General features: G+C 38.2%; 1 protein-coding gene across 1 annotated transcript; it reads left to right on the forward strand.

Moving 5' to 3' along the window:
* Positions 1-23,044: 23,044 nt before the first annotated feature.
* Positions 23,045-25,133, forward strand: LOC137950670 (chlorophyll a-b binding protein CP26, chloroplastic). Its single transcript, XM_068797258.1, has 6 exons — positions 23,045-23,359; positions 23,546-23,630; positions 23,870-23,920; positions 24,026-24,146; positions 24,504-24,638; positions 24,721-25,133. The coding sequence occupies exons 1-6, from the start codon at positions 23,146-23,148 to the stop codon at positions 24,979-24,981; spliced, it is 867 nt and encodes a 288-aa protein (XP_068653359.1). The 5' UTR covers positions 23,045-23,145; the 3' UTR covers positions 24,982-25,133.
* Positions 25,134-26,466: the final 1,333 nt, after the last annotated feature.

Genomic DNA, 26,466 nt, shown 5'->3' on the forward strand with positions numbered 1-26,466 from the left:
ATGGAGCCATTAAAAGTAGGAAATTCTAACTTTGTGTACCTTGGTATGGTGCCTCCATAATGTGGTCCTTGGACATCAGTGCGCTCAGGCCACTGCTCCCCTCTCCTATTATGGGTTAGGATCCCCTCCCTCGTCTCTGGTCTGGGTTGCATCTCTGCCCTCGTCTCCAACCTTTGTTGAATCTCAACAAACATGTGATGTACCTCCTCTCTGAATTGCTGGATCTCTTCTCTGTTTTGTTTCAACTCTATTTCCATCCCACAAACTCTCCCCAGCAATGGTTGTGCTGATTCAAGGCTATCTTCCATATTTTGCATTCTGATTTGAATTTATTCATTGCTAAAAGTATCCCCCATGTTACCCTACTCTGATACCAAGTTGTTACGGTCCCGGGTCATGGATCGAGTAATACGGTGTGGGATTTGTGAATCCAGCACTGGTACAGAGTTGCTGGACTCGGTAAGGAGGATTTGATCTTCCTCACATGATCAGTCAATCTTTTGATAACCCAATATAGTGCAAGAGATATAGATATGATGGAAGAAATATCAACGTGGAAAGATTTGATAAAAGAATACCTTTTTTGGTTCACGGCAATCAGGGTTTTACCCCTGATGTTGCTGCTGCTCGTGCTAGGGTTGAGGTCCCTTGGCTCACGTTGGGAAGGTTTCTTCTCTGTTTTTGTGGTGACTCCAAGCTGGAAGGAGGGGCACCAGTCCTTCACATGGAAGAACCAGAAAACCTCTCCTTTTCTACTCGTCAAGAGGGTTAGACCCCTTGCTTGTTGTTGATGCTGAGGGGGGAAGACCCTCTCTTTTGGCTTGGAAAAGGGGTAGGAAGCTCCTCTTCTAGCTATGGATGATGATGAAGGAAGATGGGTGAAGATGGATGGTAATGGAGGATGAAGGATACATTGGGTTTTTGGAGTAAACCCTAAACTCGAGATCAAAAGGCTCCTCCATCACGGTGTCCCAAGGATAAGTACAACACCAAGTACAAACTCTCAAAGGGTAGAAATGGGTGATTAAACATAAGTCGAAACCAAACTCAAAGTATTTTGAAAAAATATAGTGATTATAATCACTAAAGTGGATAATGCCTGTCATTCACATGACGGCTATAAAAGACCCACAAATACATATAAAAAGTCTCAATGGACTTAAAAACACCTACATATATATATATATATGTGTGTGTGTGTGTGTGTGTGTGTAAAGGTAAACCAACCGAAGCAACACACAGGAGGTTGGCCCCAAGGGGTATGTGTGAGTTAAATAAAGGATGGAAGGAGAATGGGTAATGGGTAAAGAGGAAGATAAGATGGTGAGGCCACCATCTGCTTTATTTTTCTAAGAAATTCAAATTCCGCATCAGATGAACCAATGCCGACAACAGTTAGCAAATAATGAACCCAATGCAAGCAACTGAAGAGTTCTTCTTCAAAAATAGTGTCTCAATCAAAGAGACACAATAACAACAGCGGAAATGGACCAATACCTAAATAACATGTACCAAATTTTTAGTCGATAACCGATAAATAATGAAAGTCCTTAAGAGTAATAAAGACACATGAAATAGTCTACAGCAAGTCCATCAATAAATAAGAAAGTTGCACAAAATAGTATGTTGGAATCGAGTAATAATCCAAGATAATAATTCTGCTGGAGATAGAGAACCGAGTTGAATCGAGTAAAATAGTAGAGTAGTATAACCGAGTCAAAGAAGAAATATGTATAGAACTCAGGACACGAACAGGTATAACCGAGGCAAAAAATAAGTGGGCCGAGTCAGGTTGACCTAGGCCGAGTTGACCCGAACTGAGTTGACTCGGTAGAATAGAAGCAACCTTGGGTCGGCATGTTCGCTGGGTTAACTCGGCTCAGTCCGGGTTGCGGTCAAAACCGGCGCTCAATTATAACCTAGTTTTCGAACATTGCGTCTTCTTCCTCATGACACCGATGATTGCAGAGAGACATTGTTGCGGTTGTCCGCTCATGCAAGTATTTTTGGAAGATGTCAACAACTGGTAAGATCAAATAACTCGGAAAAAATAGAGCTCTTGGAAGAGGAAAAAATCCAGCGAGCCGAAACAAAAAATGAACTCAATAGAGTCATCTTCTCCAACAACGGCAGCAAGAATCAATCAACGAACAGAAATAGTATGCAAACCCAATAGAATGTAATCTCAACAGAAACAAAACCTCTGTTAAGAAATAGTCCCACATGGATTAGTCGATACAAAGATCTTGGATTTATTAGTTGGGAAAAAGGTTTCCTAAGTGGCTAGTCATTTTAGGATAGGGCCTTCAACCCAATTTAACATGGTATCAGACCAAGCCACTCAATATGTGGGCCTCCACTTAAATTATTCACTTGTAGAGCCACAAAAGAGAGTGGGCCTACACGTGAGGGGGAATATTAAGAAATAGTCCCACATGGATTAGTGGATACAAAGATCTTGAATTTATTAGCTGGGAAAAAGGTTTCCTAAGTGGCTAGTCATTTTAGGATAGGGCCTTCTGATACGACTGTGGAATGGCAGTAGAAGAAAGAGACGCAAGGAACTGAAAACACTCGGAAGACAAACGATAGTGAGACGTAAAATTTGAGATAGGATGCGAAGTAGTACAAGAACGACATTCCTTTCTTAATGCAATAGGCCGATTATCAAATTCAAGCCCATACAAAGGAGGAGAAGGACTTACCTCTGGTGGATCTGACAACTCCATAGGTGAAGGTACGTTCGGTGCATAAGGGGTTAGGTTAACTTCAATATTGAAAATCACAAGAGAACAAGGAGAGGTAGAAGGAATAGTCCATCCTAGAAGAGCATCATGGGTGGAGTAGGAGGTGTCCTAAAAGAAAGTCACATCCCTAGAGATAAGCATCCTCCAAAGGGTAGGATTGTAACAGACATAACCTTTCTGGATGTGAGAATACCCCAAAAAAATGCACCTCATAGACTGAGGATCAAGTTTATTTTTATGTGGGGATGTAACATGAACAAAACAAGTACATCCAAACACTTTCAAAGGAAGAGAAAAAGGATCTTCACCATTAAATAACACAAAGTAAGGAGTTTTATGATGAAGAACTGATGAAGGTATCCTATTAATAAGAAAGTATACCGTAAGTATAGCGTGAGGCCAATAGAAATAGGGTACCTTCAAGGAGTAGAGGAAGCCCCGAGCAACTTCAAAAAGATGACGATTCTTCTTTTCAGCAACACCATTTTGTTGAGGGGTATAGGCACATGATGTTTGATGAATAAGCCCATTACTCTCACAAAATGATTTGAATTCATTAGACATGTATTCCTTAGCATTATCAGATCTAAGGATTTGAATTTTCTTCCCAAATTGTGTCAAGACCATTGTATGAAAATTTTTAAACAAAGGAAGAATTTTTGAACGCTCTTTAAATAAATATAACCAAGTCACTTGGGTAAAATCATCAACAAAAATGACAAAATATTTAACTTGGGAAATATTTGAGACACATAAAAGTCCCCATACATCAGAATGTATTAGCTCAAAAGGACCAGTACTTGTAGTTGTAAGACAACGAGAATATTTACTCCTAATATGTTTACTTAATTGACAAACCTCACAACTGAAATTAGAAAGTTCTTTTAAGGACGGAAGCAAAGAACGAAGTGAAGGGTTAGACGGATGACCAAGCCGGTTGTGCTAAAGTTGGGCCTCAAATGTAGTGGATGATAATGTAGCTAATGGCGGAAGAGTGAAGTAGTACAAACCCCCCTTTTCATGGCCGCCACCAATCACCTGCTTCGTAGTGAGATCTTGAAATACACAAGAAGACGGTAAGAAGGTGATAGAGCAATTTAATTGTTAGGTTAATTGACTAACTGAGAGTAAATTTAAAGGAAATTGAGGGACAAACAAAATATCCTGAAGGGGAATAGAGGTAAGAGAGGAGGAACCTTTGCCAAGGACATTGGTTTGAGTACCATTAGCAATAGTAATGAATTTCTGAGGACGACAAGGAGATAAGGACTACAACAAGTGTTTGTTACCTGATAGATGTTCGGAGGCCCCGGATTCGATGATCCAAGAGGAAGAGGAAGAAGAGGGAGAAAACATACCTGAGGCAATAGTAGTAGCAACAATAGATGATGGGGAAATAGAGGATTCCATTAAGGACTTCTTTTTCTAAAATGCAACATAGTCTTTAGTAGTAAAAGTCACATTTTCGGAGGATGATTCAGCCTTATCTTCATGTTTCTCAATGCTAATAGAGACTGGGTTAGCTGTGGCCCAATCAGGCTTTCCATGAAGTTTCCAGCATGTTGCCACAAGGTGGATGTGACCACCACAATAAGTGCAAAGTCGAGGCTCAGTACGGGAATTATTTGGACCCGTTCGACCACCTCTATCTTCAGCCCCTCTCATAGTTCTACCCCCTCTTGTATTTCTGCGCCGTCCTCGGTATTATGAAGATGAACCCAAATTTTTGGAGAACATCACCGATGAGGCATCAATAGGAGAAGGAGGGGATGGATCAGGTATCCGAAGTAATGTTTTAAAAAGGGTTAGCCAATAAGGGTAAGTGAGAGTCAAATAAAGGATTCAAAGATCTTGAATTTATTAGCTGGGAAATTGGTTTCTTAAGTGGCTAGTCATTTTATGATAGGACCTTCGACCCAATTTAACAACCTTGACAGAGATACTCAGTAAGCAATCGACAACAACAATGGAGAAACAATCTCACAATGCTGGAAATACGATGAAACAAGCTTAATCCAAGCAGAGTTAGTACTGTAATGTCAAGTAGAAATTAAGGGAACAATAACAACTTTCAGAATTGAAAAGAGAATGAACAGGCTGGATGAAGCCAGCCACAATCTTCCAACCAAGCTCCGACTGAGCAGAAATGCTTCAAAAAAAATATGCCAGCGACGAAGACAACAACTTACCAAAGGAAGCAGAGAGTCGATGACTCGGTTCTAGCAAAATGCCAGTAGATAGAGGCTTAATCAAAGTCTTCTTCTTTCCCATGAAGTGTGAGCCAACAGAGAGAGAGTGAGAAGGATTTTCCAAAAGATCATCGACGTACAACAGCAACAGAGTTGGCATTGAAGACGAGCATGAGAATTACGGGAGTAACAACAGAGATACTGATTTGCAAAGAATTGGGAGTTTAAGTAACGATCTGGCAAAGTGTAAGATGACATCAATAAACCAGAGTTGGCAATCAGAGGAGTTTTTGGAAAATAAGTAGTAAGATCAAGATCAAGTTTCTGTAATAGAGTTTCTTTTTCAATGGCGCTTCCGAATAGAGCGATGAACTTCTCTTCTCCGTGGAGGAAATAATCCAGCAAGATAATCAGCAACTTCCATTAGCGATGAACCAAAAACTCCTAGAAATAGAATGGAGAGGTAGCAATAAACCAAATAGAGAAGAAGATGATTCTCATAACAAAACTCCATAAATATGTTATATGCAATATTAAAAGCTCACTATAGAGGTGAAAACGTAAAGCAAACAACGGGTAAAGTGACTAAAAAGAGAAAAAAATAGATACTAACCTAAATTGTTGGAGATAATTGATCAAAAAAGGATAACATTATCTCTATGGGATGACTGAGTCAACTCACAAAACTTGTTCTGATACCATGTTGAATTTAAGGAAAAGAAAAATACCTCATTGACTTCATATAGTCAAAGTACATGAACCCCTATTTATAATAGAGGAAAGTTGTAGAGTCCAATTACAGTTAAATTACCCTTGTCCCAATTACACCCAAACTCCAACACTTAAAGATAAGTCCTAGCATAATTAAATAACTCAGCATAAATAGAAAACTAACATAACTAAAACACCTTTCAACTAAAAGTCTTCTGTGAGACCTACTTCCATAATAATTGTGGCTCTATAAGACTTCTTATTGTGAGAGTCTTGTAAGAGGTTTACATATCTTCTCTTCAACACTCCCCCTCAAGCTGGATTTTATAACTTCAGCTTGCATTGAAAATAATTATTGGTCTTCAATTTTCTTTGTTGCAAAAATTTCTTCTTAAATACAAAAACTTCATCTTTTGCGTTCCCCCTTTCCAAGCTACATGAAATTTAACCCTAGGAACCAACAACACATTGTTGTACCTGACTCAAAACAACGTTTTGCTTGGGTTAACTTGGACCAACTCAGACCGAGTCAACTCGAACCAAGTCCACCACCATACTGTTTGTTGTTCTGTTGGGTTTAACGGAGTCAACTCGGTCCAGAACAACCTAACTCAGCTATCTCAACATGGTCTCCTTACTCAGCATGACTCTTTTATTGACTTAGATTATTATCATGGATAATTGATAGCATATTACTCAGTCAGTGTATTACTTGGTGCACAACTTCCTCGCAATGAATTATTTCATGTGTCCTTATTAAGGACTTTCATTATTTGGGCATATGCCCATATTCGCTGCTGCTATTGTGTCTCTTTGACTAAGAAATTATTATTGAAGGAAGACTTCTCTGTTGCCGACTGTTGTGAACATTGGTGATTCTGATGAAGAAAGCACATGGTAGCCCCCACATCTTATCTTCTTTGATTCCCATTACCCTCTTATTAATTGTTAAAATCACTTTTGAGTAATGCCTATAGATCTAATACTTAAAAAGTATAGGAGTGTGCTCAACATCTAACTCGAGTCAGGTTTATTATTCACCCAAGAGGTGTTTTTTGAGCTACTCTTAGAAAATAAGTAGTTTCTTTGTTGTGCCTCATCATTGAAATAATTTTCTCCTTGAAATTGAGCAGATACTATTTCAGACTATGACCATTGTCATACGGCTAGGAGTGATTTCTCTTCTTCCGTTATTATATTATGCATGCAAGGTCTCTTGGAAAAGAACAAATAGATCATCAACTTGGAGTGTTCAAAGATATGATGTACTTGAGGTGGAGAGCCATTTTATATTGGAAAATCCTATCCACCATTTGTAGCAAGTTGGGTGTTTATGATGTTCGTTCATCCCCAACTTAAGGGGTGTTGGAAGATGGGCTCAAGCCCACGAGCTCAAGACAAGAAGCCCACACGTCAAAGGAGTGGCATATGTGTAAAATATGGTACTTTCCATAAAGATGGCATAGAAGTGTAAATATGTGTTCCTTTTATGTCTTTTGTTTTAACAAGTTGTAGCCCTAAAGGCATTGTAAAACTATAAATAAAGGCATTGGCTAAAAGGTAGGGCATTGAAGCACTCTCCTCTCTTTCCAAAAATTCATCCAGCCCTCATTTTTCTTTTTGACGCAACCCTCTTCTCCCTTAATCCAAATTCTCTCCTTCCACGTTCTTCTTCTTCCCTTCTCCTTCTCTCTTCTTCTTCTTCTTCTTCTTTCTTGTTGTTCTAAAGTTTCTTTCATGAGATCCTAAATTCTACATGGTATCAGAGCAAGGAGTTTAGAATCTCTCTTCATGGAGTTATTATGAAATATGTTCAAGTAGGTGTAAAAAGAGTTCAGTCATGAAGAGATAAGTTCATGCTCTTCTTATTTACATTTTTTCTATTTCCTTTTCTTATTTACATACTCCTTTTTACTGTTTTTCTTTACTTCTTGAATTTTTAGTCACATCAAGTCAAGATAAATCTTTATATGTTGTAAAGATTTATTTCTATGACTAAATTGATGTTATAATCTTGACTCCTTGTAAATCAATTACAAGAGTGATCAAGATCATTTGCTGTTTGCATTTTATTAAGATTGATGGGTGAAATTCAATTAGCTTTATGTAATTTGGATCCATCTCATTTGAGGTAGAATTCCAGAACATGTTACTGTATCTTCTCCTACTTAAGGTTGATCATGGGTTTGTGTTATGTTGTTGGATGACCATTATATGTTTGATGAAATTCCAGCAGTCATTTACCCTTTGTAGTTCCCATTTTTTTTAACTTCAACAATTGAATTTTTGTTTACGTTGAAGTCTCCCATGAGCTGAAGATAAATCTCTTCCAAGTGTCTAGGTTTGCCATTAAATCTTCTCTAAACTTTTGTTTATTGCTCGTTTGTGTTGGAGTTTGGATTAAGGCCTAATCGGTTGCATATACTTTCTTCTCTTTGTTCTTATGAATACAAGAGAAGTTGAGTGATGGCTGGATGTTATTATCACTTTCTAAAGACACAAATTTGTTGATAATTTGGTGCTTGCCCTCGTGAAAGAAATTGGTTCTTGTTCTCTTTTGTTGGTGACTGATTTGGTCTACGGGTTTTTTAGATTACATTGAGTAATTGTTCTTTGAAGAAGGCATTTTCCCTTGACCTCCATATTTTACTTGCCTCATCATGGAGATTGGATACAATAGTAATAAGAGTGATATACTCCTTATTACTACAATTCCACTTAGAGGTCTCTCCAATTACATGAGCTGGTCACAATCGGTTCGGAGGGTTCTTATTACTCGTGACCTCTTGAGCCACGTTGTTAACTTTCCTCCTCCGATTGATGAAGATGATGCATCCTACCATAAGTGGGTTAAAGATGATAACATGGTGATAAGTTGGCTCATTAATAGCATGGAAGAGCAGGTGGTCAACAATGTGGTTCACTGGGAAACCACCAAGAACATATGGGACACTTGTGCCAAACTTTACTCAAGCACTGCTTCATTACAAAAAATATATGATGTCTTACAAAACATGCTGCATACTAAACATGGAGATAATATTCATGAATTTTTGGCACGGTTTTGAGGTCTTCTTCAAGAATGAAAACTAGCTCAGCCATATTCCACTGATATTTCCGTTCAATAACGACAAAGAGAAGCTTTGGCAGCAACCATTTGCTTATCGAATATTAAACCATACCTTGAGGTGGCCAAAACTCAGCTTCTAAGTTCTTCTGCTCTTCCATCCTTTGATGATATTAGTGCTACATTATTTTGAATACCAGATCCATCCCTTCCTCCTATTGATGCTCCATCGACGATGTTCTCTGGCAATCGGGGAACATCTTCCTCATCCTGAGGATAGGGCAAAAATATGAGAGGGGGTCGAACTATGAGAGGGGCAAAAAATAGAGGTGGTAGAATGGGTCAGAATTCTTTCCGTACTGAGCCTCAACTTTGCACTTATTGTGGCCATTAGAACCACCTTGGGGCATCATGCTGAAAACTTCATGGCAAGCCTGATTGGGCCACAGCTAACCCAGTCTCGATTAACGTTGAGAAAAATGAAGATAAGGTTGAATCATCATCCGGAAATGTGACTCTTACGGCTGAGGACTATACTGCATATCAGAAAATGAAGTCCTTCATGGAATCATCTATTCCCTCATTATCTACTGCTGCCACTACTATTGCCTCAGGTATGCTTTCTTCCTCTTCTTCCTCTTCCTCTTGGATCATCGACTCCGGGGCCTCCGAACATCTATCAGGTAACAAACACTTGTTGCAGTCCTTATCTCCTTGTTATCCTCATAAATTTATTACTATTGTTGATGGTACCCAAACCAAGGTCCTTGGCAAAGGTTTCTCCTCTCTTACTTCATCTATTCCCCTTCAAGATGTTTTGTTTGTTCCTCAATTTCCTTTAAATTTTCTCTCGGTTAGTCAATTGACCAAACAATTAAATTGCTCTATCACTTTCTCACCGTCTTCTTGTGTCTTTCAGGATCTCACTAAGAAGTGGGTGATTGGTGGCAGCCATGAAAAGGGGTGTTTGTACTACTTCACTCTTCTACCATTAGCTGCATTATCGTCCACCACATCTGAGGCCTAACTTTGGCACAACCGACTTGGTCATCCGTCTAACCCTTCACTTCGTTCTTTGGTTCCATCTTTAAAAAGACTTTCTAATTTTAGTTGTGAGGTTTGTCAATTAAGTAAACAAGTTAGGAGTACATATTCTCCTCGTCTTACAACTACAAGTACTGCTCCGTTTGAGATAGTACATTCTGATGTATGGGGCCCTTTATTTGTCCAAGTTAAATATTTTGTCATTTTTGTTGATGATTTTACTCGAGTGACTTGGTTATATCTATTTAAAGAGCATTCCGAATTTTTTTTTTTTTTTAAATTTTCATGCTATGGTCTTGACGCAATTTGGGAAGAAAATTCAAACCCTTAGATCTGATAATGCTAAGGAATACATCTCTCATGACTTCAAATCATTTTGTGAGAGTAATAGGCTTATTCATCAAACATCATGTGCCTATACTCCTCAACAAAATGGTGTTGCTGAAAGAAAGAATTGTCATCTTCTTGAAGTTGCTCGGGGCCTCCTCTACTCCATGAAGGTACCCTATTTCTATTGGCCTCATGCTTTCTAATTAATAGGTTACCTTCATTAGTCATTCATCATAAAACTCCTTACTCTGTGTTATTTAATGGTGAAGATCCTTTTTCTCTTCCTTTGAAAGTGTTTGGATGTACGTGTTTTGTTCATGTTACATTCCCACATAAAAATAAACTTGATCCTCGGTCTATGAGGTGCATTTTTTTGGGGTACTCTTGCACCCAGAAAGGTTATGTCTGTTACAATCCTACCCTTCAGAGGATGTTTATCTCTAGGGATGTGACTTTCTTTGAGGACACCCCCTTCTACTCCTCCCATGATGCTCCTCCAGGATGGACTTTTCCTTCTACTACTCCTTGTCCGCTTGTGCCGTTCAATCTTGAAGTGGAACCATCCCTTGATGCACCGGCCGTACCTTCACCTATGGAGTTGTCAGATCCACCCGAGGTAAGTCCTTCTCCTCCTATGTATGGGCCTAAATTTGATACTCGACCTATTTCTTTAAGAAAAGAACGACGCTCCTGTACTATTTCGCATCCTATCTCAAATTTTATGTCTCACCATCGCTTGTCTTCCGAGTGTTTTCAGTTTCTTGTGTCCATTTCTTCTACTTCCGTTCCGCAGTTGTATCAGGAGGCCCTGAGACATCCAGGATGGAAGGCGGCTATGGATGAAGAAATGCACGCCTTATACGAAAACCAAACCTGGTACTTAACATCACTCCCGAAAGGTAAAAGACCGGTTGGTTGTCGATGGTTTTTTTTGGTGAAACATAATCTGGATGGATCGGTTGCTCGTCGTAAAGCTCGACTGGTTGCTAAGGGCTATACGCAATGCTATGGGATACATTATGAGGAGACCTTCTCTCCTGTTGCAAAATTGAATTCGGTATGCATCATCTTATCTATTGCTGCTAACTCCTCATGGCCCGTCTATCAGTTGGATGTTAAAAATGTTTTTTTAAACGATGATATCAGTGAGGAAATTTATATGGTTCAACCACTTGGTTATGTGGTTGAGGGGGAGTCAGTATGCCGGTTAAAAGAGTCTTTATATGGGCTTAAGCAGTCCCCTCGGGCTTGGTTTGATAAATTTAGTCAAACACTACTACGGTTTAGTTTTCATCAGTGCTCAGTTGATCATTCCGTATATTATAAAGATACGGTCAAAGGGAAAATATTATTGGCCGTATACGTGGATGATATTATCGTAACCGGTGATGATGCTTTGAGCATACAAGAGGTGAAGCAGATGATATGTCAGGAATTCAAGACTAAAGACCTTGGTATGCTTAAATATTTTTTGGGTATAGAAGTTCTTCAATCCAAACATGGGATAATATTGTCTCAAAGGAAATATGTCTTGGATCTCCTTGAAGAAACAGGAATGAAGGGTTGTAGACCAGTTGACACACCTATGGATACAAATGTAAACTTATGTGCCACAAATGAAGAAGATATTGATATTGGCAAATATCAAAGACTCGTGGGAAAACTGATTTATCTCACGGTAACTGGGCCAGGCATATCATATGTTGTAAGTGTGGTGAGTCAATTCATGCACAAACCACAAATTACCCAATGGCAGGCTTTAGAGAGAATAATACGTTATCTAAAAGGAGCTCTAGGAAGAGGATTGCTGTATAAAAAACATGGGCACTTCAACATAGAAGGCTTCTCAGATGCAGATTGGGCTGGATCTCCTGAAGATAGAAAATCTACATCAGGATATTGTACTCTGGTTGGGGGAAACTTGGTTACATGGAAAAGTAAGAAGCAAAATGTGGTTGCAAGATCTAGCACCGAAGCAGAATACAGAGCTATGGCCCATACCATTAGTAAACTTTTATGGGTCAGGACCCTTCTTACCGAACTAGGTTTTTATAAAAAGGGGCCCATGAATCTGATTTGTGATAATCAAGCAGCCATTCATATCACTTCAAATCCAGTTTTTCATGAAAGAACTAAACGTATTGAGGTGGATTGTCATTTTATACGGGAGAAGTTTCAAGCAGGAATAATCTCTCTCAAACATGTGTCATCTCAAGAGCAAGTAGCTGATATTCTCACTAAACCCGTTACATCTAAAATCCTATCGTTTATATGTGGCAAGCTGGGTATTTATGATGTCTTTTCTCCTCCAGCTTGAGGGGGAGTGTTGGAAGATGGGCTCATGGCCACGAGCTCAAGACAAGAAGCCCACACGTCAAAGGAGTGACATATGTGTAAAATATTGTACTTTCCATAAAGATGACATAGAAGTGTAAACATGTGTTCCTTTTATGTCTTTTGTTTTAACAAGTTGTAGCCCTAAGGGCATTGTAAAACTATAAATAAAGGCATTGGCTAAGAGGTAGGGCATTGAAGCACTCTCCTCTCTTTCCACAAATTCGTCCAGCCCTCATTTTTCTTTTTGACGCAACCCTCTTCTCCCTTAATCCAAATTCTCTCTTTCCACGTTCTTCTTCTTCTCTTCTCCTTCTCTCTTCTTCTTCTTCTTCTTTCTTGTTGTTCTAAAGTACCTTTCATGAGATCCTAAATTCTACAAGGGGGAGTGTTAAAAGATGGGGTCAAGCCCACATATCCAAGAGAGGTGTGTTAGAAGATGGGTTCAAGTCCACATGACCAAGGACAAGGCCCACATGTTCGAGAGAGGTGGCATGATGGTAAATAAAAAAATCATCTTATAAAGATGACTCTAATTTAATTAGTTTAAGTTTCTTGTCTCTTCTTCACTCTTCTAGGGCAAAGCGCATAACCTCATTCTTCCTCCTATTTTCTCCCCAACGTGCCTTCTCTCCTTTTCACTATGGTGTAATCCATGGAGTCCTTAAAATCAACAACGTTTAAATAAGACTCTTCTATAAGACCTCCTTCCAAGAGACTCTTCTTGGACTCAACCATATTAATTATGGCTCTATGAGACTTCTTATTTTGAGAGTCATGTAAGACTCTTTGATATCTGCTCTTCAACAGGGAGGACTAACCTCAGAGTAAGAAGATTGCACGTGACATATAGACTATGATGATTCAAGTAGTGGAGCCTCTTGTGATTGTGTCAGAGATTGGTTTGGCGGCACAATTATTTTAGGTATTCCTATAAAAGAGCTAAAACCTAGTCCAGTAGACTATGCACTTTAGTAAAATGGCTGACTCTAAAATAGAGAGACATCCACTGAAACAAAGGTCTTATACAAAGAGGGTTGGTACCAAATATAATCTTTGAGATTCTTAGAATATCCAAGAAAGATACATTTCATGGCTTTGAGGTCAAAATTATTCTTGATAGTGTATAGATTATAAAAAAAAATAGGTACAACTAAGCATACTATGACGTGCCTCAAATAAATGCCGTATCAACCAAGCACATCGAGACGAGTCTATGGCATAATATGTTGGGAACCCAAACTTGAAGCGGATTGGTTCAAATCAACTTATTTAACAATAGATTTACATTCACCTGACTCGATCCCCACTCTTGCCACCCCTAGCCATGGGTCAACCTTCTCCCTAGTGGTGACAAGTAGAACACTATGTGCACTGAGTTTTAGAGGGCATGGAGATGATAGAAGTACTAGTTGTGGAACAATATGTATACATAGTTTTACAGGGAGTGGAAAAGATAGAAGTAGGTGTTTGAGATAGTCAAATAATTATTAAAATAAAAAAATAGTGAAAGCTTGTTTGTCCTAGGCAATTGGAGTTTCATATTCTCCATCATCTTTTTCATGAGTTTTCTTGCCATGACATCCACACCTTGAAAAACTAATTAGACCATTTCATTACTAATATTATTTAGTTTGAGCATCCATAATTAGTAACAAAGCCTACTCCACCAAGACACTCAAAATCTCCATCACCTATTACTAGTCATGGTTTAATTCCAAATTGTGTGTGGAATTGTTCTCACTTGTTACCAAGACCTTCCCTTGCCTGTTGTTCAAAATGGGAAGCTCCCCCTTTAGGGATGGATATACACTTATTTGTTGACATTCTTATATGTCTGGCTTTGATACCAATTGACAATAAGTAAGGAACTTACAAAATATTTGATATGACCAAGCTCACAAGTTCATCTACAGACTAGTTAGCCTACTCAAATACGACACAAACTATATTTCAAAGAATCAAACACAAGGTAGAGAGAAAGCACACACCAGTACGAGAGGAATAGTTGAGTTTCTTCTAAATGGATATAACAAGATGTTGAACACAATATCAAGCCTCTTTACACAAATTTGGGCTAGCTCCCATTTTTTTCAACAATAAATACACTTGTTGCACTTGTTACTTATTACGATGTCCACCATGCTCCCACAAATTACATTGTACCTTGTTGATGATTTCAATCTATTTGGATATAATCCAACTCATTTAGACAAACCTCATTTACGTTTACACTTACATTGGAATTAAACTCCATTAGAATTAAATTCCTTAGAGTAAGATAAACTCATGCTCCCCCTTTGTGCATTGTTGATCATTTAGGCTTCCCGTATGGCTCCATCCATTGCATGTCGGTCCTATTGCAAGCATGACCTCCTTCTTTGGGGTTTCTTTTGTGAAATTGGGTCCAAAGCCTATCCCAAAATGACTGGCCAAGTTAGGAAGCCTATTTCACAACTAATAATCCCAAGATCTTTCTTCTCACTAATCCATGTGAGACTATTATTTAACACCGTCTCTCACATGTAGGCCCTCTTTTGCGGTTCTACATGCAAAAATTTTGGGTGGAGGCCCACATATGAGTACCTACTCTAATACCATGTGAAGTTGGGTTCAAGGCCCATCCCAAAATGTGTAGCAAAGTTAGAAAACCTATTTCCCTGTTGAATTTAAGATCCCTTTTCCATAATTCTGAGCAAGATAAAGAAGAAAGAAAAAAGAAGAAAAGGGAAGAAGAGCTCTCGGGTAGAGAGAAGAAAAAATAAAAGAGAAAGGAGAGGTTGTGCCAAGCAAAGAGAGAGAGAGAGAGAGAGAGAGAGAGAGAGAGAGAGAGAGAGAGTAACTCAAGATTGAGATGTGTAATTTGATGAATTTCGAATTACAACTTCTGTATTTATATTAGTGGAAGAGGTAGAGTCCTTATACAGTTTGCCTTTCAATCCTAATTACATTCCAACTCTAACTCTCTAAGATAAGTCTATTCAAACTAGTCTACTAGAAGACTAATATGAGTTGAACTAAAACTCTTTCTTCATTCACGTGAATTAATGAAGGAGGCCACCTCGTGGCCTTATCCTTGTGGGTCCCTCATGATCTTCCAGCTCATCTTGATAAGGTTTCCAGCTCGTGAGATATTTGTCGATCCTCCATGATCTTCAAGTCTTCTAACTCGATTCAACTTGTGCTTCTTAATTCCTTACCTCGTGCTTGCTTGGGTGAGGATTCTTCTTGGTGTCCCACGTCCTCATGGTGGGTCGCACCAGCTCGAGCACCATGGTGGGTCCCACATTGTAACACTCCCCCTCAAGCTGGGGGTGAGAAGACATCATAAATGCCCAACTTGCTACATATGGTCGACATAATCTTGTGAGTGACTGGCTTGGTGAGACTATCCGCAACTTGACTTTGTGATGATATATGCTTCAAAGATAAGATGCCAGCTTCGAACCTTTCTCGTATAAATGGCAATCTACTTCAATATGCTTTGTTCTTGCATGGAAGACTGGATTCGATGTAATGTGTATTGCTGCTTGATTATCACAGTATAAATCTATTGGAGCTTCTTTGTAGAATCCCTATTCAGTGAGAAGAGATCTTATCCATATGAGTTCACTAACAGTGTGTGCCATGGTCCTGCATTCTGCTTCTGCACTAGACCGTGCTACTACATTTTTCTTTTTGCTTTTCCATGTAACCAAATTCCCTCCAACCACAGTACAAAATCCTGAAGTAGATTTTTTGTCATCCAGGGATCCGGCCTAGTTTGCATATGAGAATCCTTCAATGTTGAAGTGACCATGGTTTTTATAGAGAAGCCGCCTTCCTGGATCTCCTTTCAGATATCGTATTATTCTTTCAAGTGCTTTCCAATGACTAAGTTGTGGTCTGTGCATGTATTGACTTACCACACTTACTGCATATGAAATATCCGGCCTTGTTACACACAGGTAAATAAGCCACCCCACTAGTCTTTGATATTTCTCAATATCTACATCCTCTCCAGTGCCTCCACATAGTTTTGTATATGAGTCTATAGGAGTGTCTGCTGGTTTGCATCCCATTACTCCTGTCTCCTCTAGTAGATCAAAGGCATACTTCCTTTGGGATAACACAATCCCATGTCTGGATTTTAATACTTCAATACCCAAAAAATATTTGAGTAGTCCAAGATCTTTCGTCTTCAATTCGACACATATTTTATCCTTTGTTTTCTGGATGCCCTTGGAATCACTTCTAGTTAAAATAATATCATCAACATATACAGGGAATCACCTTACCTCTTGGTGTATTTTCATTAAATATTGAGCGATCTCTAGAGCATCTGTGAAATCCGGCTGGTATGATGGCTTGACTAAATTTCTCAAACAATGCCCAAGGGGACTGCTTTAGACCATATAGAGATTTTTTTAGGCAGCATACTAACTCCCCCTCAACCACATACCCAGGTGGTTGTTACATATAAATTTCTTCTTTAATATCACCATTAATAAATGCATTTTTCACATCAAGTAGATATATCGGCCATGATGAATTGGCCACCAGAGATAATAATATACGTACCGAGTTCATTTTTTCCACTGTAGAGAAGGTTTCTTCATAATCAATTCCATAGCACTAAGTATAACCTTTGGCAACCAGTCGAGCCTTCAGTTGTGCAATTGACCCATTCGGATTATGTTTGACAGTATAACCCCACTTGCAACCAACAAATTTTTTACCTGTGGGAAGAGGAACCAGTCACCATGTGTGATTGTCAATAAGGACCTTCATTTCTTCATCCATTGCTACCTTCCACCCTGGATGTTGTAGATCCTCCTTATAGGACTGTGGAACAGATATGGAGGAAATAGAAGTAAGAAACTGACAACATAAAGGTGAGAGGCGATAATGAGACATAAAATTTGAAATGGGATGAGAAGTAGAATGTCTAGTGCATGATCGAGGTTCTTTACTTATAGCAATAGGACGAGTATCTTATTGAAGGCAAAAAATAACCGGTGATGAAGGACTTACCTCTGTTGGATCTGTTAACTCGGCAGGTGTGGTGTGGGCCACTTGCTCTGGGGGTTGAATAATTTCTGTATCACGAGGCACAACCGGTCGAGGAGAACCTGGTACTGAGGATAAACCAGGTGGAGCGCTATCAAAATAAAATGAGGAGTCTTTAAAAAATGTTACATCCCTGGACACAAATAAACATTGAAGAGTAGGACTATAACAAACATAACCCTTTTGTGTGCGAGAGTATCCCAAAAAGATACACTTGATAGATTTAGGATCAAGTTTGCTGTGTCTAGGTAATGAATTATGAACAAAACATTGACATCCAAAGACTTTCAAAGGTAATAAAAATGGATCATCATTTGGTAATAATCTAGAGTAAGGAGATTTATTACCAAGAACGGTAGATGGTAGACGATTTATAAGAAAGCAAGCCGTAAGGGCTGCATGAGGCCAATAAAAGTATTGAACTTTTATGGCATATAATAAACCCCGAGCTACCTCAAGAATATGATGATTTTTCCGTTCGGATACACCATTTTGTTGAGGAGTGTAGGCGCATGATGTTTGATGGATAATGCCATTTTCTTGACAAAAAGAGTCAAGAAATTTGGAAACATATTCTTTGGCATTATCAGACCGTAGAATTTTTATTTTTTGACCAAATTGTGTGAGTACCATAACATGAAATGACTTAAAAATGAATGGTATCTCTGAACGTTCCTTAAATATGTTTGTGCGAGTGAAATCATCAATAAATGTAATAAAATATTTTGCTTGAGAAATATTGGAGACACTCAAGGGTCCCCAAACATTAGTATGAATTAAAAAAATGGAGTAACACTTTTGACTTCTGGACGAGGATAGTATGTACTCCTTTGATGTTTATTCAATTGACAAACCTCACAATGAAATATTGACCTTACTTTAAGAGAAGGAAACATATAATGAAGAGACTGTGCAGATGGATGTCCCAATCGATTGTGCCATAACCGTGTCTCATTTTCAGTAATAGAAACCATATTTATTTTTGGCACATCCAAGTAGTAAAGCCCCCTTGTTCATGGCCTCCACCAATCACCTGCTTCGTTATAAGATCCTGAAAGACACATGAAGTGGGTGAGAAGGTAACAGAGCAATTAATATATTTTGTCAGCTGACTAACAGATAATAGATTCAAAGGAAAAGTAGGAACAAAAAGAATATTAGTGAGCGGAAGTGATGGGTTGACAGAAGTGGAACCTTTCCCTTGGAATTTGGTTTGAGAACCGTCAGCTATGGTAACAAATTTGTGTTAAAGACTTGGAGATAGAGAATGTAATAAATTTTTGTTACCTGTAAGATGCTCCGAGGCTCCTGAGTCAATTATCCAGGATGAAGATGAGGCAGATAGCATACCTGAAGCGGTAGTGGCAGCAGTAGTTGCGGAGGAACTAGGAGAAGAACCCAACATTGTCTTCATTTTTTGAAATAGCTCATACTCTTTATCAATAAAATATTTCTATGCTGCTGATTTTGTGGGTTGTTCTTCATTTGTATCACTTATAAAGGCTTGATTATCCCTTGTCAATTCTGATTGTCCATTGGCTTTATAACATATTTCTTTATAATGGTCATATTGTCCACAGTAAGTGCATGCCTTGTAATAGCAATTATCTATAGTGTGGCCAATTTTTTTACAATGAGTACATTCTTTCCAATATGCTCTGCCAGCACCAGTCCTTCCACTTCTTCCTCTACCTCCTCTATAACCTCTACCTCGGCCTCGGCCGCAGTCAAATGATGATCCTCTATGATCGAAATACATAGCGGATGATATGTCAGTAATGGAGGAAGAAGTGTCTGGAATACGAAGTAGTGTTGTGCATACATCATCAAACTTGGGGAAAGCAGAAGCACTCAAAAGTTGACTCTTGGCCATCTCAAGATGGGGTTTAACATTTGCAAGACAAATAGTAGTAATTAAGGCTTCCTTCTGTTTGTCTTGGATAGAAATATCTATGGTTGAAGGCTGAGCTAACTTCCACTCTTGAAGAAAGCCTCTGAAGCCTCCCAAGTACTCATGAATATTCTCTCCTTGTTTAGTATTCAACATTCTTTTGAGAATCTCATATGGTCTATCTAGAGTATCCAGGCAAGAGTACAGTTTAGCACATGTCTCCCAAATTTGTTTAGCAGTGTCAAGATGAATAATATTGTTGGAGACATGTTCTTCCATGCTATTGATTAGCCTATTAATCACCAAAGTATCATTTTTCAACCATTTGTTATAAAAAATATCATCTTCATCAATAGGTGGTCATCGGGTGGTGAGGTGACCAAGTAGATCTTTTGTTATAAGGAACCTTCAAACCGATGTGGACCAACTCATAAAATTTGATACCCCACGTAAAGGTATAGTGGTGATTCTCAGTATATCACCTTTGATATTCATATTCTCTTCAGCCATGATAGGCCATTCTTAAAAAAAAAAAAAAACTTCTAATAATTACACCAAGTAGTACTTCTTCAATCAACTCGATGTATGGAGAATTTTAGCATTGATGTTAAATTATTATTCTGATTTTTTTCCTCTAATACCACTCATAAGAGACTCAATAAAAATCTTGTATATATAGCTAGATATATATATCTATCAATATTGATTTTTTTATAGGATATAGGACGTTTATTTTGTGGAAAATGCCTTTCATTTTTATACCGAATCCTTGTTCCCTTTACTGAATAGCAAAAAATTCCTACAATCTTTTCATGGATTGGTCTCGGTAAACAGAATTTCGAAACCGACAAAATTATTTTGATAGCTCCTTCTAGATAGAGAGACATGCATATCCATAATATAATAAGATGAAAGCATTCACATACTCATCCTTAAATCATCTTCTAAATTCAAAAACCAGTAACATGAAAAGAAAAAAAAATTGAACACTTATCTCTCGGCTTGTGTTCTTCCTTCATAAAAGAGCCTTCTTTGAGTGGTGTTGATCATCACTTCTTTAGAACATTCCTTTGACGAGGGATCCTAAATATAATGCTCTGAAACCATGTTGAATTTATGATCCCTTTTCCATAATTCCGAGCAAGAGAAAGAAGAAAGAAAAAAGAAGAAAAGGGAAGAAGAGCTCTTGGTAGGAGAAGAAAAAATAACAGAGAAAGGAGAGGTTGCGCCAAGCAAAGAGAGAGAGAGAGAGAGTAACTCGAGATTGAGATGTGTAACTTGATGAATTCCAAATTACAACGCCTCTATTTATACTAGAGGAAGAGGTAGAGTCCTTATACAATTTACCTTTCAATCCTAATTACATTCCAACTCTAACACTCTAAGATAAGTCTATTCAAACTAGTCTACTAGAAGACTAATATGAGTTGAACTAGAACTCTTTATTCATTCACATGGATTAAGGGAGGAGGCCAGCTCGTGGTCTTATCCTTATGGGTCCCTCATGATCTTCCAACTCATCTTAATATGGTTGCTGGCTCGTGAGATATTGTGGGTCCCACTTGATCTTCAAGTCTTCTAACTCAATTCAACTTGTGCTTCTTAATTCCTCACCTCGTGCTTGCTTGGGTGAGGACTCTACTTGGAGTCCCACGTCCTCATGGTTGGTCCCACACTTTAACATTCCCAACTTATAAAACCAAGATCTTTGTACTCATGTAGGACTATTCTTTGTGTTAAAGAATAGTCAAACATGGATTAGTGAGTAGAAATATCTTAAATTTATTAGTTGAGAAAGAGACTTCCTAATTTGGCTAGTCATTTTGGGTTGGGCTCTGGACCTTACTTTGCATTATCAAAGTAGGTGCTCATACTTGGGCTTCCACCCAAATTGTCCATGTGTAAGAACAGTAAATGAGGGCATACAAATGAGGGGAGTGTTAAAAAATAGTCTCGCATAGATTAATTAGTACAAAGATCTTACGTTTATTAGTTGACTAGTCATTTTGGGATGAAATTCGGAGCCCCCCCCCCCCCCCCCCCCCCTGCACAGACACACACACACACACACACACATTGCAGGAGTGTTAATCCTACTTATGAAAAACATATTGCCATTCATGTGCACGAATGTCAACCCCCACAAGTTGATGGCTAGTGAGGGTTATGCCTTTGTGAAAGTAGGTCAGAAATTAAGTGATTTTATTTTTATGAATTTTTGAAAGTTTAAAATTTTGAGGTATGTCACTGTGTACATGCTAGGGCGAAACCTTTTATACATAGATGTCTCAAAAATTCGAGATGCCCACCGTTGCACTTATAACTAACTATTTACCCATTCCAATTAACAACACTAACAATAAATTTTTATTTTTGTGGAAATTTTAAATCTCAAGATATTGTAAAATTTTAACCTATATAAATGTAAACATGTTTACTCAACAAATTTTTATTCAGATAACATTCTAATAAATATATACAGGTGAATAGGTTTGAGCAAAACTTCTTCTTTCTTAGCCTATTCAATTTAACACAAGGAATAACCTAAAGCATAATTTATTTATTTGATAATATATTAATCCTGATCAATGTTTCTTTTCTTTTTCACTCTGTTCTCTTATTTCCACCACTATGTTGTAACATCCAAAGAATCAGTTTTTGACATACTACTACTTAATATACTTAAACTTGAAATTTCATGTAGAAGGAGATACAAATAAAATACTCAATATAGAAAAAAACTATATTTCCATATTGTTGACAAGCATGCTACCTTGGGCTAACAAGTTGGGCTATTAATGCCCTTTCCTCCCAATTAATTTTAAACATATAATGTTATTAAAAAATATTTTAAATTGGAAATTATATATTAAATTATAAAAAAATTAGTTTATAAAATTCCAAACAACCAAGGTCGAAACATGAATCTTGTATTGCCTAAATCTATGTTCTAGTGATTTAGCGAAACATGAAACATGGTTTTTTTTATTATATCCTATAAAACAATACTAGTAAATATTAACAATTATAGGTAATTTTCTAAGGGCATTAATAAGTTTTTAAATTAAATATTTATAAAAAACTAAAAAAAATATTTCCGACCAGAGGCACTAACAATCCCTAATGGATCATATGCGAAGTAAATCAGCTTGCCGTATATTATACAATCATATCGGGTGTCCTAAATCAACTTTGTTTTTGGGTATTAGTGATATCATACCCTACTTATAGTTTGGGGTGGGTGTATATTTTTGTGTAATATATCTGACAGGTAAAAATTCAATAGTGATTGGATGTTATGTATTATGTAATATCATGTAATAAGTCCGTATTGGTGGGATTATAACATCCTGCAATATCAAACTGTATATTGTATTTGTAACGTTATGTTATACGTTTTTAAGAATGGAACACCCAACGGGGGGGATATCGTAAAAAGCTGAGAGACTGCGTTAGTATCTCCCAAAAACCGAAAAGTAAAAGCGATACAGAGTTTTCCATTCTATCCAAACCCGCATGAATTTAAGGCCTAGAGTGACCCAAGTCAGCTACGTAATCTTCCATGTCACCTGAAAAAATCCAATCGGTCTCTCCCTACCGATAACGCATCGTGCAATCCACCAATCACAGCGTTCTATTCAACATCGCAGTTGTTCCCTCCACAGCCACCAGCTCAAGCATTTAGTCTCCACTCTCAAATGCCTGCCACACTGTCGGTCTTCCCATCTCTTCTTGCTTCACAGTAAGAAAAGTTCTTGGTTTCTGTCCTTGGTTGGCAAATCAATGGCTTCCATCGCGGCGGCGAAGGCCCCGGCCTCTTTGGGTGTCTCTGAGATGCTGGGCAACCCCCTGAACTTTACAGGTCCGGCTAGGTCAGCTCCTTCTGCGTTGAGCACCTCCACTCTCAAGACTGTCGCGCTCTTCTCCAAGAAGAAGTTCGCTGCACCGAAGGCTAAGACCGTCTCCCCGGTGAACGATGAGCTCGCCAAGTGGTATGGTATGTTACTATACTCTTTTTCTGTACTCACTTCCGCAATCTGGTTTGAGCATAGCTCTGGCACTGTGGCACTGCCTGAGTTACTTGATCTCTACGGCCATGTTTTTCTTTTTGAAATACTTTTTCACTTGAAAATATTGCAAGATTTTACTATGGAACTTCTCGGCTTTGTTTGGTGAATTTCAGGTCCTGACAGGAGAATTTTCTTGCCTGAGGGGCTCTTGGACAGAGAGGACGTCCCGGAATACCTCACGGGAGAAGTGCCTGGAGAGTAAGATTCCGCTTTAGTTTCTTAAATTTCTCCTTGCATGATTAACCCTAAGTTTGAGAACTGACACCAGTCTCTTTGAAAGGCCGAGCGCCCTCATCGTTGATCTAAGGTTTCAGAATTTTTCCTTTATTATACATGGAAGCAGATCTGCCTCGACAGATCTTTCAAATGGATTAGTTATCTTCATATGTAGAACACAGCAGTTAGTTGATTACTTCTCTCTGGATTTCCCTCTGCAGCTACGGTTACGATCCCTTTGGGCTCAGCAAAAGGCCAGAGAATTTCAGCAAGTAAGGTTTCATTCTTATGGTTTGAGATTTCAGAGGAACCTCGAAATGTTGGTTTTTGTGTGCTCTGAATCCAGTGTCGGCATTAATGTAGTCGCACGTTCACAGGTACCAGGCATATGAGCTGATCCACGCAAGGTGGGCGATGCTCGGTGCCGCTGGGTTCATCATACCAGAGGCCTTCAACAAATTTGGAGCTGCTTGCGGGCCTGAAGCTGTCTGGTTCAAGGTGTGTGAACCTTGCTTGTAGTGGGAGCACTTTCTTTGCCTTTATAGGAAAACAAATTTCTTTATTAGAATTTTTTTTTACTTATTTATTTTCATGCATTTGTCACTTCTAAGTTTACTTTTTCTACTGTTTCTTATTGTTGGAAATTCCGTTTGATATCCCTTCAATATTGTTTGGGACCATAGTAATTAGAATGATTATTTTCAAGTCATTTAAAATTGGTTGAAACACTTTGAAAATTTTGGTTAAAGAAAATTTCTTTTGGTTTTCTATTGGCATTTTGAATCGTGGACTAGACCTCTCAGATTGCCAGTTCTATGGTTCTCGGTTTTATCTTTTGAATGTGCAATGATCCAGACTGGAGCCCTTCTCCTTGATGGCAACACATTGAACTACTTTGGAGCAAATATCCCAATTAATCTTGTGCTTGCTGTTATTGCTGAAATTGTTCTTGTTGGAGGAGCAGAATACTACAGAATCACCAATGGCCTGGTAAACAAATAAGTCTTTAGTTATTCTTGGCATTGTGATACTACTACCACCACTGATTAAGTACTTGTTACACAATATCCAGGACTTGGAGGATAAGCTTCACCCTGGTGGTCCCTTTGATCCATTGGGATTGGCTAATGACCCTGATCAAGCTGCAATATTGAAGGTCAAGGAGATAAAAAATGGACGATTGGCCATGTTTGCCATGCTTGGCTTCTTCTTTCAAGCTTATGTTACAGGCGAGGGTCCCGTGGAAAACCTTGCAAAACATTTGAGTGATCCTTTTGGAAACAATCTACTCACTGTGATTGGAGGATCGATTGAACGTGTCCCTACCCTGTAACTTTTTTCGAGGTCTCTCATGGTTATGTCCTGTAAATTTCTTGACAACACTCTGGAGGCTTTAGAGTCTTCGTATTTCCACTTAAAAACCATGTTTTGAACTTCAAAGTGTTTTGGCAGTAATTGATGAATAGCTTGGATTGTGTTTATTTATGTAGTCCTCTTTTAACTGTAGTATGGACATCATATTCAAGATCCTAGATTGTTACTTCTAACGCTGCTCCTCGAGTTGGAGTATGTAACTTCAACTTATCACAAAATATTTCTCACCATTCCCCCTTCTACATATGAGAAATAAAAAAACACAAAATTGGTATTCAAAAATTGTAATCGAGTACTTTGTGGTATTTTTATGGTCTTGGTTAACTTATTCTTGAGGTTGCACCTAGAGATGGTTCTCAAATTTAACTTCATCAACACTTACATTCTTCTTTTAACCTCTCTCAAGCAATTATTGAGTACATGTCAATAATCCTTGGCTCTATCATAGTAGAAACTTCATAAATCGAAATTTTCTTCCTTGATCTCCCCTTGGATAACATACCATATCAAGATATCCAACTAAAAAAAATAGACAAAACTAATACTAATGAAGGAAATGACTTTCATAACCCTAGCTAGTGAAATATTGACATGTCTAATGTGGCAAATAGTAGTGAGGTATCCACTATGAGTGTTGGATGTTCAAGTGCTTCTATAAGTTTAAGTCTTGTTTCTCATCAAGTTCAGGTTTTTTTAATTAATTAGTAAAACATGCGGAAATTTTAAAGTCAACAAAATCAGAATTGGATAATTATCTTGAAGAGGGTTTATAATTTTTTTAAGAAAGAAAATTTATGATTTTCATGTTTTGAAAAGTCGAAAGCTAATGTAATCCACAATATTGTCATAGAAGGGGAATGATGTATAATTTTAGTTACATCGACTTTTATACCTCGCAAACCTACGAATCGTTCATGTAATCTAGCAGTAAGCGAGGGTCATATCCACAGGGAGGATTGAATTTTGTGTATTCTTCAGTCAACTAGCCTAACCAAATATGATGAATTAATATGAACTAAACTTTAATTATATCCTAAATTATCAAGCAATAATTTAATTAACTACTTGCACAACAGGAAACGTCAACTCTGGATTTTATCGTGATTCGTGCCTCTCTCGAGTGCCACATAACCACGAATCCGGATTCTCAATCCTTGCGTCTAGCCCCTCTCGGGCGCCTAGAGTTAATGACAAAGATTGGATTACAATAGAATGTAGAGAATTAATTTCCTATTGTGATGATGCTAAAATTATCAACTCTGGATTTTACCGTGATTCGTGCCTCTCTCGAGCGCCACGTAACAACGAATCCGGATTCTCAATCCTTGCGTCTAGCCCCTCTCGGGCGCCTAGAGTTAATGACAAAGATCGGATTTCAATAGAATGCAGAGAATCAATTTTCTATTGTGATGATGTTAAAATTATCAACTCTGGATTTTACCGT

This window comes from Aristolochia californica, unplaced genomic scaffold (assembly GCF_029961685.1).
Source record: "Aristolochia californica isolate CCGP_79_NKW_82.1479 unplaced genomic scaffold, dmAriCali1.0.hap1 SCAF_14, whole genome shotgun sequence".
Lineage (NCBI taxonomy): Eukaryota > Viridiplantae > Streptophyta > Magnoliopsida > Piperales > Aristolochiaceae > Aristolochia > Aristolochia californica.

Bases quoted from the DNA above. Each gene is read 5' to 3' on its own strand.
- LOC137950670 (XM_068797258.1), top strand. From the start codon at position 23,146: ATGGCTTCCATCGCGGCGGCGAAGGCCCCGGCCTCTTTGGGTGTCTCT. The intron at 23,360-23,545 runs GTATGTTACTAT...GGTGAATTTCAG, and splicing joins TGAGCTCGCCAAGTGGTATG to GTCCTGACAGGAGAATTTTC. The intron at 24,147-24,503 runs GTGTGTGAACCT...GCAATGATCCAG, and splicing joins CTGAAGCTGTCTGGTTCAAG to ACTGGAGCCCTTCTCCTTGA.